The sequence below is a fragment of the Stenella coeruleoalba genome (genome assembly GCF_951394435.1).
Source record: "Stenella coeruleoalba genome assembly, chromosome: 10".
Classification (NCBI taxonomy): domain Eukaryota; kingdom Metazoa; phylum Chordata; class Mammalia; order Artiodactyla; family Delphinidae; genus Stenella; species Stenella coeruleoalba.
Genome location: NC_137156.1, coordinates 31,712,418 through 31,730,200, shown reverse-complemented (window position 1 = coordinate 31,730,200; position 17,783 = coordinate 31,712,418). Strand labels below are relative to the sequence as shown.

Here is a 17,783-nt window from a genome sequence, read left to right as displayed (position 1 = left end):
CTACTAATAAATACGTTATTTTAATAAATAACACCAAATTTGAAAGATGATCTCTGGGGTTTGCTTTAAAATATTTCATTAAAAAAAAAGTGAAGAGCAGAGAGAAAGGTTAAAGAAGACTGGCAAGGGGCTTCCCTGGTGGCACAGTGGTTAAGAATCTGCCTGCCAATGCAGGGTACACAGGTTCGAGCCCTGGTCCAGGAAGATCCCACATGCCACAGAGCAACTAAGCCCATGCACCGCAACTACTGAGCCTGCGCTCTAGACCCCACGGGCCACAACTACTGAAGCCCGCTCACCACAACTACTGAAGCCTGTGCACCTAGAGCCCGTGCTCCCAACAAGAGAAGCCACCGCAATGAGAAGCCCACACACTGCTACGAAGAGTAGTCCCTGCTCGACGCAACTTGAGAAAGCCCGCGCGCAGCAACGAAGACCCAGCGCAGCCAAAAATAAAATAAAATAAAGTAAATAAATTAAAAAAAAAAAAAAGACTGGCAAAACACAATTAGCGTTAGTCTGATGATGGATGCATGGAGTTCATTATACTATTACAATAATTTTACGAGTTTGAAATTTTCAAAATTAAAAGTTTTTAAAAATACCAGGTAGATCAATGAATTGGCTCTACAGGAAAATTAATTTCCTCACTTTACTACAAACATTCTAAAACATATCTAGTATTTTTAAACATAATCGACATAGTACAACATAAAAGTTTAACATAAAGCTACTAAACCATAGCTAAAAAATTTAAACGTACAAAAGTGTATACAAGCATAAACCCTTAACATTTTCCATAATTTAACAGACAGCCTCACCTCATACAACTCCTAAATTGACACATTTTATTAGTCTCATCTTAGCTAACAAAATGTGTTACCAATTTTTGGTTTTAGAATATAATTATTTTATAGGGTATATATCACTTAACATATCATAGGTTTATTATTTTTTCAAATAAATTAGTAAATAATTTTTATTTCTCAGTTTTAAACTCTAAGCAATAAATATGAATAGAAACAATTCACATAAACAAACGTTGTTTAAAGTCTTCAATAATTAAGAGCATAAAGGGATCCTGAGGCCAAAGTTTGAGAACCTGTGACCTGAACGTTTTTGATGCTGTTTAAAGTATGTTTACCAAGCAACCATTAGATACATGCTCAAACTCATTTTTCCTTTGAACAATAATCATCACAAAGTGGAGTTAATCCACTATGAAGGCTATCAATATACAGCCATTTAAACCTTCAACAGAAACATTCTTTTAAAATTGCTGGGTATGTCATGAATAATGTATCCATAGGAAAAGAAGAGCTCTAATGTGTTGTCCCCCTTATGCAGAAAATTGTCTCCTGGACCAATAATAAAGAAAAACTAATATGCACCAGCAGACATTTCTAATAAATATGCTACCTCTCATCAAATCAAGATATGCAGTCTCACTCAATGAAAGAAGCCAGAAAGCAAGCTGAAAAGAGCTTTAGCAAAGAAATGTTAATGACTATGCAATTTCTCAAAAACTAAAGAAATGTGTTTTTTAAATGTCCTAAGTTTTTTCTCAAGTTCTGAAACACAGTGATTTCAAATATTATCAAAACTGAAAACTACATTAGGCTCACAGAATTATTATGACTGACACTTGAGAAAAACTGAGAACTCTGTGAAAATATTTCCAACTATCCAAGAATATAATCAATGTCAAAATTTTCTAAATCTAAAACTAAAATAGCAATAAGCAATCCATAACACAGATTTGGGCAAATAATCAGAGCACAAATGTCTGCATGAGTATTCATTCTTTTATGAAGATGAACCAATACTTACTTTTTGAATACAGTATCACTGTAGCATTTTTAACCAATTTGTCCCTTCCGTATACGGCTATTTAAAATGTTATCAGACTATTTCATTTTTACTTAAGTACAAATTTCCAAGTTAAGTTTTATAAATCTCGTTATTTCTATTGTCTTTTATCAACATGAATAAACTTAAAATAGTAATAACTGAGATACAGAGCCATACTTACATCATACTCTGCAATTCTGCTGCAAAGCTTACAGACTTCCCTGTACTTCTTCCACTACTTGAAGTGGCAGTAGACATTGGGCTGGCTGCAGTGTTATTCATCTAAATAAAAAAGAGAACTCAGCTTACAAAAATGTATCTAGCTATAAGTAAATGCATGGAAAACGGAAGCAATTATAAGTTACTTCAAAAAGTATAGAAATTTTTAAAATTCTGATTTGTTTTACGTAAATCTGATTTGTCCATACTTGTTCTTCATTAAAATGAAATTGTAAGGTAGAAAACTGCTTAGTCAAATATGATGTAAAAAAATTACTCACTTGGGTGATAAACTTTTCATTACATATTTTGTAATAAGTATTGGAAGAAAAATACTCATTAAAATATTTTAATAAAGTTCAGTGGTTTTCAAAATCCATTCCATGGAGCCCAAAGATTCCCCAGCAATATTTCATTGAGCTCCCAGTGGCCCAGTCCCATCCAGAACACAAGAACTCTGATTTTTCTATTTCATATATTGGGGCTCCAAGTAAGATTTCATTTAAAGAAAGAGCTGCACAGCTGTAAGATACAGAATTAGAAACCCAAAACATAATCTAATTCCCATTTGAACCATAGCCTAAAATACAAATAATACAAATAAAGCCAATCAGTAGATCAGAAGTAAGCACTGTGATATTTTATAATCTTATGGTTAAATTACTCATCAATTTAAAATGTGACTTTTAAAAAAATAAAAAATAAAATGTGACTTTTGTCCCAATAAAATTAAGCTGGCGCATAATGGGAAAACTAGATGCTAATCCTAATATACGCCATTTTATTTATTACATGTGGCAGTCCCACAAACAAGAATTAGTGAAAATAACATTAAGGTAACAGAAGCAGATAAAAGCCTCAGGCTTTTACCTCAAGGACACAGTAAGTGCTCAATAAATGTTAGTTATTATTTCATGTTTATATAAATTTTGTAATACTACAATTTTCTTTAAAAAATACTTTGCTGATTAAAGAAGAATTAACAGATTTAAAATATATTTAAACAGATTTAAAATATATAATAAAGTAAAGCAGTACTGAGAACTTTAAGTACAGTAAAGTAATTAGGAGTCAGAAGTCAGACTGCCTAGGTTAGAATCCCAGCTCTACTACTTTACTAGGGCTCGGGGCAAGTTCCTTAACGTCTCTGTGCCTCAGTTTCCTCATCAGTAAAACAGGAATGATAATCGCACACTCTTAGGGTTGTTGTGAGGATTAAATGAACTAACATAAACAAAGCATTCAGAATAGTTATTAGCACACAGTCAGTATACAATGTTAACTATTATAAACAGAAAGAACTCAAGAATTTTCCCTTTCTTGGTCTGCTAAAAGCTTTTATGTGACAAATTTGATTATCCCTATTTCATAATCACAAACTTTAAGAAACCTGAATATTTTCACTACAAGACCCCAATACAATTCAACAAATATTAATTAGTTTCCCTATAAAATAAGTTCTGTTTTCACACTGACATCACTACTGCTACTAGTCAGCCTGGCTTAAAACATCAGTCATCATCTTTGACTCCTTCTCCTGCACCCTATAATTTGTAAGAAGCCAAATAAATTCTACTTTATGTTTTTACCTCCTCCCTTTCTTGTTGAGCTCTATTTATAGCTTCTCTCTTTGCAGCTCAGTTCATTCTCCACACTGCTATCAAATTCATCTTCTTAATACATCCTCTAAACTGACCACTTCTGTGGGCAATGGAGGCTTAAAATTGATAAAGGAAACTTGAACCAGGGTCATTCACTGATGGCTGAGATGGAAAGGCTGGGTCCCATGAATGAAAGCTGAAAAAATTAACTACTACACACCACTGCCTGAGATGGGCCACACATGAAGCTTTTGAGAAGGCAAAAGGACAGAGACCTAAGACAAGCAGCACACTAGCTGGGTGGCTAGATCTGGAATGTCCCAATATCATTCTGTGGCAGGACCAATTCTCTGCCAATATAAGCCCTGGTCTAACCTAAGGTCCCTAGGAGCCAGGCGAAAACCACTAGACAGAGACTGCAAACGCAGAGAAAGAGAAGGAAGAAAGTTTCACTCAAACTGAACCTGAAAACCAAAGTTCTAAAACACATAAAGAAGCTAGTGCTATGAAAGACCATCGGTCTTTTTAAGCGTAAATTTGTCCTATTTGTTCACAAAGACTTTTTTGGAATAAGTACTTTTTTTCTACAAATAATAGAGGAAAAGAAGCAACACCATTTGGAACTCAGGTTAAAAAAAAAAATCGCATCATCAGTCCGAGATTGGGGAATAATAAAACAGGAAAGCAAGTTCAAAAAGGAACTTGGCTTTCCAGTGACCTTAGAAAATGGTTCACTTGTCCCAAGAGAAGACTGACAGAGATATGACATCCTGGAGAAGATGTTAAACTCAAAGATTATGTATTACCCTTAGTCTATGATTTAAGTTGACTCATGTCAGATTTGAAGGCATGCCATTCTTGGGATTATCCTGAGACACTGCTGGAGTTATTGCCCTCTTTCATTCTGCAAATCCAGTCACCTTGCTTTAACACTCTCTGAAGAAGAGACATTTCAGAAAGTAAATGCATACTAAAACCCCAGCTTTCTTAGGTTGTGCCCCTACTGCAAATGTTTCGTATCAAGAGTGTTTATTGGTAAGAGTGAAAAAATCCCAATCCTCGTTTATTATAACCACGATCATCCTTTCAGTCAAGTTATTTACTTCTTAAATCAAACAGGTGAATAACATTTTTCTTGACATCATGAGCTGACAGTGCATTAGAATCTTTAAAATAATTATTTCCTGTGCACACATTTTGTTTGATGTTTTAGATAATTAACTTCTTTAGACATTAACTTCTTTACACATCAAAGTCCTATCATTCCAATGCTTTATTTCCTATCTCCCGGACATTTAAAAAAAAAATGTCGCTTAAAAGCAGAAGCACTCAAGTCAATTTTCTCTAATAAATACAGTTAACATGGAACTGAAAACCTACTGTAATCTTCTCAATGGGTTAATGTCCTGCAGTTGTTTTAGCTTTCAATTGAAATGCAGCTGTTTGCCATATTTTACAAAATGAATTCAGATGTGCAGATGGAGACCCAGATTATTTCAACATGCCACAGTTTAAATGTGAACTCAAGGAATAAGTTCATCTCTGATTAATACTTATATTTAAACCTGATTATTAAGCCAGTAGCCAATACTATGTCACACCTGTAAAATTCTGTTCCAGAGTAGAAAAACTGACATCGTTGAATAACAATAATGAAATTTAAGGATATACCCCTTTTCTCAGAAAATACCACGACAAAAAAATTTTAACTGTAGTAAAGTTATACATCACAAATGTGAATTAAACAAAAATGTAATGAACATGTTACTGCATTTCTATTTATAGCCCTTTTTTTTTTTTTTTTTTTTTTGCTGTACGCTGGCCTGTCACTGCTGTGGCCTCTCCCGTTGAGGAGCACAGGCTCCGGACGCGCAGGCTCAGCGGCCATGGCTCACGGGCCCAGCCGCTCCGCGGCATGTGGGATCTTCCCAGACCGGGGCACGAACCTGTGTCCCCTGCATCGGCAGGCGGACTCTCAACCACTGCGCCACCAGAGAAGCCCTATAGCTCATATTTTTAGTGACTAAATGACCAAAGAAGAAATACCATGAAACATCTTCAGCTTAAAATACCTCAGAGTTGAAAACGTTATTACTAGTTACAACTAGTTACAACACCCTCAAAACAGTGTCAAAAATCTGGATTGTGAAATCCATCAGTCTACCCATTTACTAAAAGACAGTGGAAATTTTAAATTGTTTCACTCCTGAGAAATATTAATTCAGCAGACCTATGTACTGATTCTGCACATCTACAGAGTCTCAATTTCAATCACTCATAATCTGAGTATCCCACATAATATAAATTAATAGAAAACTATTATAACCAGAACATTTTCATTTTCATAGAACTCCAAGGGCAGGAAGCGATTATGGTTAAGCCAACACTATTAAGACACTACATTTTAGTTTTGTTGTTTAAAAAAAAAAAAAACTCAAGTTACATCATGATCTAAATTTCTCCTGCTGTGCAAAAGTAATACCAAACGATCATTCAATCACTGAGAAGGCAAAAAATAAAAAAAACAAATTAAAATCTGCAAAATTTTAAAACTTCTACACCTAGTTTTGGTATAACACAATGATAATTCCAATATATTTATATATGCCCCAATTCAAGTTAATCAACATAGTAGAACCTGGTAATAATGATCAACTAATCTCTCAAGTTCAGTTTCTCCATCCGTCAAGAATAGTTTCTACCTGTCTCAGAGGAGTGTTTTAAAGAAGACAGTGGCTGCAACATAATGTGTGCTCAAAAAATATACGTGAATTGAAAACATCAAAACACCTGTAAATTATGAAAATTCCCTAGACAGACGGATTGTAAACTGAGTTTCCTTATCTCAGTTGTCTACATGAGCGATTATTTTTTTAAACCTATAGACATAGAAGCCGTGACACACTGCTCAGAGACACGTAAAGTTCTATCATTATATTTTTCTTCTTTAGACTGATATTAATGTAGGTTTCTACTCCATGTGCTTTCATATCCAGTACTCTCAAAGAAACACTGAGTTTCAAAAAAAATCTTATTCTTTGCAAAAATGGTTCTTAAAGTGCACTGCCAACATGCCTATCAGATCATCCTAAAATACGTGACATCCAAACCCTGAAAAAATGGCAAGCTTACTTTTCCAATATTGAAAACACTGTTGTTTTTACATAAAATATTATATAATTGAGTGATAATGGTTAACGTTCCAGATATATGCAAAAATTTGGAATCAATTATACTTCTAATAGTAAGAAGTAAGTGTATTTGACAAGGATGTCAAAAAAGGAGCTCTCTTAAACATCAAGATTCTCTTCCAGTCTAGATTCACATTTTAGAAATATTAAACCTTATGAGAAGTCCATATTAAATATAAACAATTCAATAAAAGATCTCATGTGGTTAAAAACACAGTTCATGTGACTAAAAAGGAGTGGGAGATTTACGGGAAGCATGTAAAAAAGAAGTGAATTTGTATAAGCATTTCAGAGTTTATAAGGGGTCTTTCACCTGTATTGGCTCACATATTTCACAACCACCCTCTCAGGCATGTATCTCCCCCCTATTCATGAAGAAGGTAAGAGTAAAAACACTGGGTGAAGGTAACAGATCTAACACAAAAAACAGGCTTTGATCCCAGGTAACCTGAAATACTCAGTCCATCTACATACATACTTTTAAAAAAATTCACCTACCATTTTAGTGCCATAGTTTTAACACACTAAAATAATATGGAATTACTGAGAAGTTGTACACATAGTAGCCAGGGGACTTGTCATTAAGTTTTCTTGGAGACTGATGACTTTAAAAGTTAAGTTCAGGAATTCTTTGCTTAAAAGTAAATCTTAGGCAGACGGATAAACAACTATAACAAAGTATAACTATGGAAATTGGCGGGGGGAGGGACCAAAGACATCTGACGTTCAGAACTACAGTTTGAAAATCACTAATTTCATCCAAATCCCTCATTTTTCAGGTGAGGATACTGAAGTCCAGAGGGGTTTCTTGAACTGCCCAAGGACACATCACTATTTAGTGACACAGCTGGGACTAAAACTGAGGTCCCCTGACTCCTGGTCCAGAGTTCTTTCTACTATCCCACAAGGAACACACAAATAAAAGTTGATTATAATTAACTCACAAGACCTCCACAATGTGTCTGTCATAGTGAACTTTGTTGTGAAGTATCTGTCTATGCCGACTCACAGTTTAGCTGTAAAGAGCTGGGCTCTGGAATTCAAACACAGGCTCTAACACTTACCAGGTGACCTTGGGCAAGTCACATCACCTCCCTGCCTCAGTTCCCTCATCTTTAAAAAGGAGATTAAAAATACTCCTCTCATAGGTGACATCAAGTAATGTATACAAAGCACTTAGGACAGTGCCTGGTACCTAGAACGCACTCAGTTCATGATGATGACGATGATGATGAGGAATCCAAGCAAAAGTATAGCTTCTTGAAAACATATCACAAATATTATTATTAAACACATATACTCTCAGGGGAAGAATATTATGATTAGGAATAGTCTTTTAAAGATTCAGAAACAAATAATATGAATAAAGTAAAATATAAAGGATTCAGTCATAAAACTGCTATAGCATTTGAAATAGCAAAAGTACACTTCAAGATTTTTAAATAGTTTATATTTATATAATATTTTATATTTACTGCCCTACGAATTCAATGAACACAGCAGTTTTTCAGCAACTAGTATATACTATAAGCCAGTTAGCACGTTATTTTAATATTCATAACCTTATTTAACCTTCAATATCCACTATCAGTCAGATTCTATCAGAGGCAGTAGTATAATGCAAGAAAAACTTACAGATCCATTCCAGAAAAGTAAGAGACTCATCAGTATCACCTATTAAGTGGGAATGACACGTTTGGATAAATGAGATGGAGCATTAGTCTGGAACACATCAAGTGCCCATGGAAACGTTGGTTCTCCCTTAGCAGTAGTATGGTGTTGTTTTGTACAGGGAATATACTGTAACCAGATCAATATAGCACCATTACTGGGGCATACAGTATTATTTGTCAAAGAGAATGATCTTAGGTAACAGTGTCTATTATACTCTATGCTGTTTCACAAATTAAAATATGTGTAAACAGTTTTTGCAGATTTACTGGTGGTAGTTGGTAGACAGGTTGAGAGGAAATCAATTAAATAGTTAAATGTCTGTAAAACAACACAACAATTTATGTAATTCTCATGTGAAGCCTCCAGCGATCCTGGGAGGAGGTGGGATAAGGTTAGGTGCTAATTCTGTTTTACTGATGAGGAAATTGAGACTCAGAAAAGTTAAATACCTTAATTGAAATCACACAGAGAGAATTAGGGCAGAAAAGGGCTACATCTAGATTCTGAAATTAGTTTTAAGTGCTCTTTGCACCTATCCACAATGCATCTCAGAACATTAATATCTCTCCAGATCCATTATTCAATAAACTTAAGGCTAGAGCAGCCAATATTTATTGAGTACATAATTCTTATGTGCTTCGCTGCACCCAACACACATCACATGGGTTACTTCATTTAACCCTCAGCAGTAAGGAATCAAACCAAATGTGTTTGACTCAATAAAATATTTTATCCACTACAGTATAAATTCAATTAATACAATAAAACATTAAGTTGAATTATTTTTCTTTACTATTTAGGTGAGCCATCAGCAAAACCAGTCTTTAATATAATAAGTAGATTTCTAACTAATTTCACTATTCAACCTCACCATAAAGTAAAACGGGTATTATTTTCAACAAGAATACTCAATGTTCTGATTTAACTGGCATGGCCTAACTTTCTTTGCAGATTCCTACACCAAAAATCAAGAGAGAACCAAAAATCAAGGTGCCCAAGATTTCTATCCAATTATATGGAGAAAAGTAGAAAATTTTAATTACCTGTGGCTTAAATGGACAGGTCACTTGCTGGCCTTATTCCAGACAGCTCGTCTGTTATTTAAGCACATAAGCAATAAAGTTGTCACTACTTTAAAGCAAGTACATTTCTCAGGTTGCAGTACATTTAATCCTCCTAAAATCATATATTCCAAATTTCAACAAGCCTGAAAGGAGGGTGACCGTATTATTAAGTAGACCCAACTGGAACATTTTTGAAAATGGAAGTTCTATTAAGAATTATCCTGAGACAAACAGACTCTAAACCATGACTGCCCCAGAAAAAGCAAGGTATACGTAAGAGCAACCCATTGTGATTTGTGTGTTATGGGTTGCTCTTTGTATATGCTTAATTCGTGAGCTTTAAGTTTTTGTTCCAGATCCAAGGGTTATCATCAGCCTTGAGACCAAGGGTACCACTTCACAAACATCAGGCCAGAGTTAAGGGTGTGTTATCTATAAACAAAGGGGTTTTTTTTTTTTAGTTTTTCTTTCAAACTTAACTTTATAAACATTTGCTTGAAAAAAACCACTCTATGTATTTCAAAGAAAGCAATCTTGCAAAATATCGCCAAATTTCAGACTTATCTCTTCAAAAGTTTTGAATACCAATAACCACAAAACTACTTCTGAAATGGCCCAACGCTCAGTTTTCTATAATTTATCAAATTGTTTTTTATACAAAAAGTTAAGGAAAAAGCACCATCTTTCAAACTGAAAAAACTCAGGAGTAAAAGAGTTGAAAGGTTTTCACTGAAAACTGACTAAAGTGATAAAAGATAGTGGAAACCCACAGTCACGAAACAGTACAATGATTAAAGGAAACTCCACTTAGTATTATTATGACTCTCCAAACAAATCTGCCGTTAGCCGTACAACCTAGGAGTCAAAAGAATGCTTTGCTTTAATTTTCAAGCTGTAAGTAAGTATTAACAGACCCAAGCTTTGAACTACAGTATGTGAATGAAAGGCATTATTTGAATATAATTATAATTCCCTAAAGCAACAAATGTTCTAAGAGTTGGCTTCTCTGACTTAAAACTCAACAAAATCAAGAACTGGAAAAGGTCTCAAAGGCTCGATTCTAGACCTATGCTGTCCAATAAGGCAGCCACTAGCCACATGCGGCTATTTATATTTAAGTTAATGAAAATAAAATTAAATACCTCAGTGCACTACTAGCCACATTTCAAGGCTCAAGAGCCACTTGTGTCTAGTGGATACCATATTAGGACAGCACAGATTACAGAATATTTCCACAAAGATAGAAAGTCCCATTGGACAGGGCTGCTCTAGACCTAGGCTGCTCTAGATCTTTTCTTGAATATTCCCAGAGATAAGAAACTTGCAATAACACAATGAAGTGCACTTTATTTTTGCAAAGTAGTAACTATCAGGAAATTATTCATAACATTCAGTGAAATCCAGCCTCTCGAAAACATCCACCAGAAATTCCACAAGTTCCATCCTCAATTTGGTTTTCAAGTAAATCTTTACAGAGGTAATTTAATTCTGTTTCCAAAGTTCTGTCCTCACATATAGTAAAACCCTACGTCCTCTCCTCCTAGATAAATACATCCTCATTTCTCTGGAACGAAAGAGTTTAAAGTTTCTAAAGCCTCACGGAGTTAAGCTCGTTTATCCACGTGTACGTTAACAACACATTTCCAGGATCGCCTCTGAGTGTCAGATATTACATTCCACTGCCCCTATAAAAATCCACACCAGTTTCTTGATTTTTCCACTTAGAAAGCCAGGTCACAGTCATTCTGAATTCCTTAAACAGGGAGATAAAAATGACAGGTAATTGACAGCTAATTGATCAGTGCCTGGAGCTTGTTATAAGCATTAACCTGTATTACCTCATTTAATCCTCACAATTCTGATCTAGGTTATTACTATCCCCATTTTACAGACCAGAACACCCAGCCAAAGACACGCTAAATAATTTCCCCAGGGGTCACAGATGTGGGCTCACCCCAGAGAGAAGGGAGTCGATCTTTTCCTTTTCCTGGACGCTACACTTCTACTAACGCTACCTAACTCTTCTTCCACCTCGCCCATAAAGCTACAATTTCCTTGTTTAAGAATTCTTCCCCCCAAAACACGACCTAGATGACACGCGGAAGGTGCTTCTGAACACACCCAGCGACGCCCGCTCCCGCTCGCCCGCCCAGCTCCCCTGGCCCCACGCCCACCCGCCTACGGGGAGGAGTCAAGGCCAACTCCACACGCCGCGGGAGAACCCGGCCGACTCGCGGGGCCAGCGCCTCCGGAGACGCTGCTTCTGTGTGTCCCTCAGCCTCCCGCGCTAACGACCGGGACCCCCGACGGCAGCTCCCGGGGGCAGGGGGGCGGGGCCCAGACACGCAGGTCTCGGCGCCTCTCCCGGCCCCCAGCCCTCTCCCCCGCCCGCCCCCGCGCCTCCCCCGGTCCCCCTACAACCTCTGTTCTAAGAACACTTGTAGACCCGGCTGCGCGTCCCGCGTGGAGAATGTGGGGATAGAGATGGTGCGGTTTCTGCGGCGGCGGCCCGGGACACGCTTGGAAAGGGGCGGGGTAGGGGGCTGAGAGAGTCTAAAGGGAAAGGGTGGCTGGGCGCGGACGGGGGGGCAAGATGGCGTGAGCCCGATTCTCTGTGGGGCGGGGGTGGCGGAGGTGGAGGAGGGAGAGCTACAAACACCCCCGCCACTCCCGACGCGGACGCTGGCGCATGCGCGCTTGGCCAGGTGGCGCGCGGCCTCTTTTCTCTAGGCAGCCACTTCCGCCACTCTCGCTGGGGGCGGGGCGTCGCGGAGCGCGCCCATCGCCGCTTGCCTTGCGGCGTTGGTGCGGGCGTTGCGGGCGGTGAGGGCTGCGCGGAGCCGGGGGCGGGCGACCCTGAGCCACGCGGCGGCCCTTAGAGCGGAGGCTGCTGGGAGATGAGTGGGGATGAGCTGAGAATCGGAGTGTGTTGAAGGCCATTCTTGGACTCCTTAAGAATGAGCTGAGAGGACTAGGGTTTTCGAGGGATTTAGTGACCGAGGCTGGAAGTTTGTTTTCAGCTTCAGGGCAGAGATTGACCTCTGTAAATCTTGTCCGCAGTAGGGGTGAACCGGGATCTTACCCGGACGATGCGGGGAAACGGAGACATCAGAAAGGCCCTCCTCCCCCAAAGGACCGCGGTGCTGGGGTATGGATATGCGACCCTTTCTGGGACCGTGAAACACCCCCTCTTACGCCGGCCCTCGCACATCACCGCTCCCCATCCTTCCCCTGCGCAAAGTCATTCCAGAGGCAGTGGGAGATGATAGTCTGCAGCGAATTTTTCCCTCCTATTCATTTTACCAAGCTCAAGCATTTAATGACCACGTTTTTATTGAAAACTATTTGCTATTTCAAGGCTTCTGAATGGATGATTCTATATTTATTTTTCCTTAGAATTTTAGCCTGCTTCTCCTTATTTTAAAATCTTGCACTCCCACTTTTGAGCTGTACATCCTGTCCTCTCAGAATTGATTGATACAGATGTATTTCTTTAAATAATACAATCATAAGACAGTGATTTCAGTTGCTTTCATTATTTTACGTGGTCTTGTTATTTCTATTTTTAACATTCTTTTCAGCTGCTCAGGAAAGAAAACTATTACCCGCTTAAGTCCATGCCTATGACGTCAAATATTATATTTCAGAGATTCAACTACTAACCCTCATCAAGTCTTTTTTAAGCATTATTACTTCAGTTATTTTCTTGCCTCTATGAATATTTGTGTTCTGAAATAATCCCTTCCTATTCGCTTACATTGTTTAAAATAGCAACTTATTTGGTTATTTCGTCTGTGGGTTGTAGTTGAGTCTCTTGTTAATTTTGCTTTTAGCTCTCCTTTAATCTCCCCACCACTTAAATACTTGCCAAGTAAAGTTCCAAAAGAATAAATTTGTTTAGGCTGTAAAAGCTCACCATAATGTGTAAATTAGGGCTCAATCCACTGATGGGCAAAGTGTATAGGGGAAGAAAGTAACAGAGAGAATCGTCATAATTTCTTATGAAGGAAGACTGGTTTATACAATAGTTGAATAGTTGAAAAGCCCATTCAGGTACATTAGCAAGGAAATAGAAGAAAATTAAGAAAAATATTAATAGTACGTCTAAGGAAATATAACTGGAAGGAGATCCTTTCAAGTAAAATTGTGTTCAGTCAGTGTTGCCGTACTGATATTTTCATGGGACTTTTACCTGCATCACATGGAGGCCAGATTTGACCTAGTTTTTCGGGACAGAACCCAGACCTTACTCTCAAGCCACTGGTGTCTAACCTACATATAATCACACACAGCAGGAGTTAATCAAAGTGTGCCATAGAGAAGGGAAACTGAGTTAAACAGGCCCTGGTAGAGGGAGCTCAAAATTTCACTCTTAGGAAATTGTGACTTGCTGTTGGCGGAGATCTTAGCTTTGCAGTCCCATGAGTTATCTTAGTGTTCCTACCTCTTGGAATCTGTTAAAATCTATTTTAAAAATTTGATTTAGTCATAATTTTGTTTGTAGTTTGAGAGCACTCCTGCCCACAATGGGTCAAAAATATTCTCCATTCGATTAATATCAAAGATCCTAAATTATCAATGCTACTAAGATATCTTCATTGTAACAAAGCTAAAGCAATGGTGCTGAAATTAAGACATTGATGACTACCACCTCTCAGAAAAACACGTGATTTCCAAGGCATGTGGAAAAAACACATCAGGAGACCAAGTGAATTCATCACACCACAAAAATGTCTTCATCCCTTGAACAAAGCCATTAAAGGAAAATGAAGCATTGTTACTGTAGATTTTTACATTCCTCTGGTATAATAACCTTCATATAGACTGACTAATGAAAACAGAAAGGGTACATATCTAAGCAAAAATGCCTCTTGGCATCTTAGAGGATGACTAGATTAGATAATGAAAGAAGGCTTAATCCTCCAAATAATAGCAGAAGCCATGCCTAGTATGGCGCCATCTCTGTGATAAAGTGGTTTCTTCTCCTGTGGACGCCATGCAGACAGTTTACTCCAGGTGACCTACTCTTTTGTGACCCGTGACTGTCATGTATTAGGATGCTTGTGGAGGCTTTTTCTTTTCCTATTTATCAATTATTTCACCCTTTGCTATATTTGCTATTCTAATGTTTAAATAGTCACCATGGAAATAAACCAGGTAGAACTGAATATGGTTTAGAATTGCATATTGAAATTGTTGCTATATTCAGTTAATTTCCTAATAGTAAGAACTCTTTTTCAATTGCAATCTCGGGGTATCTTGTTTTATCTTTAGAACGAGGAGTTCTGACCAAAACAATTATTCAGCTCTGTGGTACCTGGGCAAGTCATTTTATATCATGGATCCTCAAGTTCTCATATCTGTAAAATGAGACCATCAAACCAAATGAAGTAAAACCTGTAACCCTAAAACTCTATACTCCTTTAAAGTAGGAATAACCAAAAGATGAATCTTAAAGGTGTACAGAATAATTTCAGCATTTATATTTATGCTACCAAAAATTATGTGACTATGCAGGACTCTTGCTTTAGGCCAACTTGGATCAACTGATGTTATGTATTTCAAAAGAAAGCCCAACATGAAAAGATATATATTAATCAAATTTATTGACACACTGGAGGGAGGGTGTATCACATAACTGTTCAGAGTGTAATCAAATTGGCTTCCCATACCTTCCAATTATATTCATATGTTTTGAAGTAGGAAGAGCAACACAGTGGTGAGAGAAGAAATGCTAAGAATTGCAGCACTGAGCAGCTATAATCATGAACCATCCTCTTAGGAATCTCTCATTGCAGGTTTAACACTCCAGGATCTTTTAAAATTAGTGCTTGGCTGCTAGAAAATGATCATGTTTTAGACTTAGATGGGAAGGGAATCATAGAATATCAGGGTTTCATGGGGCCCCTGAACTCTCTAGACATATGGAAACTTAGGTGCTCCCTTTCCTATAGAATCCAATATATAATACCTCTTGTACTAGAAACGAACAACTTTTACATTTCTCCCCTTGAAAATAAGGTCTATTTGCTGAGTGTTAGTGATAGGTGCTAATTATTTCGTTCATTCGACAATTATTATGATGGGCCTACCATGTGCCTGACACTATTCTAGGAGCTGCAGATATAGCAGTGAACAAAACAAAACTCCATGCCATCATCAAATTCACATTCTAGAAGGAGGAGTTGCACAATAAAATAAATATCCAAATTGTGTAATATGTTAAAAGGCTATGAGTGTTAGAGGGGGAAAATTTTATACAACAGGGAAGGGATTAAGCAGGAGGAATAGGAGAACTGTGATATTTGTAATGGGCAAGCAGGGTAGGGCTCACTGAGGAAGTGGCATTTGAATAATGACTTGAGGAAGAAGGTAGTTGTAGATATCTAAAGAAAGAGCCTTCCAGACAATGAGAACAACCCGTGCCAAGGCCCTGTAGTGGGAACGGGGCTGGTAAGTTGCAGGAGTGACCAAGAGGCCATTTTAGCTGAAGAATAGTGACCCAGAAAGAAGATAGAAGAGGTCACGGAAGAACTAAGAGACCAGATGGTGGAAGGTCTGTGTGCCTGGGACTAGGAGGCTGTTAGCAGAGAATTGACATGATGTGGTTAAGGGTTTAAAATGATTACTCTGGCTGCTGGGCTGGAAATAGTCTGTACAGGCACAGAGAGTAACCAGGCAAGAGATGACGGTAGCTTGTATTAGGGTTGTTACAGTAGATTCCATGAGACGTGGATGGATTCTGGATATAGTTTGAAACTCATTGTGATTTACTGACAGATTGGATTTGGAATTCTAGAGAATGAGAGGAATCAAGGATGACTCTCAAGGGTTCTAAGTGGAAAAATGAATTTGCCATGAACTGAGATGGAAAGGACTGGGGATGGAGTATGTTGGGTGGGTATAAGAGATCAAGAATCCAGAGACTTCCCTGGCAGTCCAGTGGTTAAGACTCTGCACTTCCAATGCAAGGACCGCAGGTTCCATCCCTAGTCAGGGAACTAAGATCCCGTATGCTATGTGGCCGCGGCCAAAAAAAAAAAAAAAAAATCCAAGTGTAAGAGATCAAGAATCCAGTTTTAGGCATAAATAAGTAATTAAGTACAGTGTTTGTATTATCTTTAATGTTTTTGCCATCATAAGTAAGTTCTTACGGAAATGAAGGAAAGTTTGTATTTGTAACTCTTTTAATAATAATTTAATTTCTAATCCTGCTCACATAATAGAGGTCCATCTAGACCTAACATAGGTCAAGGAATATTTTATTTTTGCTTTAAGAAGAGGTGAGGAAAGCTAAACATTCCCTTGTTTAAAAAGAAAAAAGAAAGAAAAGAAAAGAAAAGAATAACTGTTTTGGGGTTGTTTTTTTTTTTTTGGCAGGTGGTCTATCAATACCTGAAAATAAAGTCGAGAATTCAGTTGAGACAAATATACAGAAACATTCAATTCCCCAAAGTACTTTCATTGAAAAACTTAGATGTAAAACTGGATCTAATTCAGTGAATTATTTGAATAACGGCCTCCATTTTATATTATGCATATACATTTATTTTTCTATGATACATGGAAACAGGGCCCAAAATGAATCAGTACCATAAGTGAAATAAACCACAGTATAGCTAATGCAGCCTGCTATTCCTAGTTCATACTCTGAAGTTGGATGCAATAAACCTGTATCGACTAAGGAATGCTCAGATCAATTGCTAGTGATCAGGGATTTATACCAAAAATTTTGACCAAGTTACTTTATCTTTATTTTTAGTATTTCATAGATGCAGCATAAGGTATATTTTCTCTTTCCAGAATACACTTAAAACAACTTCATTAACCCAAAAAATATGGGCTTTCATGCCACTTATTAGCATAATTTATGACAAGGCTGTTATAAACTTCAGAGTTTTGTTGTGAGGATTGCGTGTAAAGTGAGAATGTATGTAAGGTGTCTGGTACGTAACATGCACTGAATGCATCTTGTTTTTTATTAGTATTATTCCTATTGAGACAATGACTCAAAAACTCAGTCTTGAAAAGTAATAGTGGAACAAAATGAGGAAGGATTATTTAGGCAGAGGGAGTAACATGAGCAAAGCCACAGTGTGTTAGAGGGAGTTGCAAGTTGTCCAGTATGATGGGATCACAGGGTGTAAGAAAGGAAGCCAGAAACTTGGGAAGGGCCAGATCAT

At 37.6% G+C, this 17,783-nt stretch overlaps 2 protein-coding genes across 6 annotated transcripts in view; one reads left to right on the top strand and one right to left on the bottom strand.

The window, feature by feature from the left end:
• The window catches only part of SUPT3H (SPT3 homolog, SAGA and STAGA complex component), a gene marked incomplete at its 3' end in the record, with an annotated part of 421,318 nt that extends 409,019 nt beyond the window's left edge, over positions 1 to 12,299 (bottom strand). Inside the window, exons 1-2 of one of the 4 annotated variants that reach the window (XM_079933090.1) lie at positions 12,022 to 12,299; positions 2,033 to 2,133 (exon numbers count right to left, since the gene is read on the bottom strand). In XM_079933090.1, coding sequence (XP_079789216.1) covers positions 2,033 to 2,133 — 101 coding nt within the window. In that variant the 5' untranslated portion in view covers positions 12,022 to 12,299. Of the gene's footprint in view, positions 1 to 2,032; positions 2,134 to 4,477; positions 4,854 to 12,021 lie in introns of those variants that run through there. The other 3 variants (XM_079933092.1, XM_079933093.1, XM_079933091.1) reach the window with 3 other exon arrangements.
• Positions 1 to 17,783, top strand: part of RUNX2 (RUNX family transcription factor 2) — a gene marked incomplete at its 5' end in the record, with an annotated part of 209,322 nt that overhangs the window by 37,026 nt on the left and 154,513 nt on the right. The window lies entirely within an intron of this gene.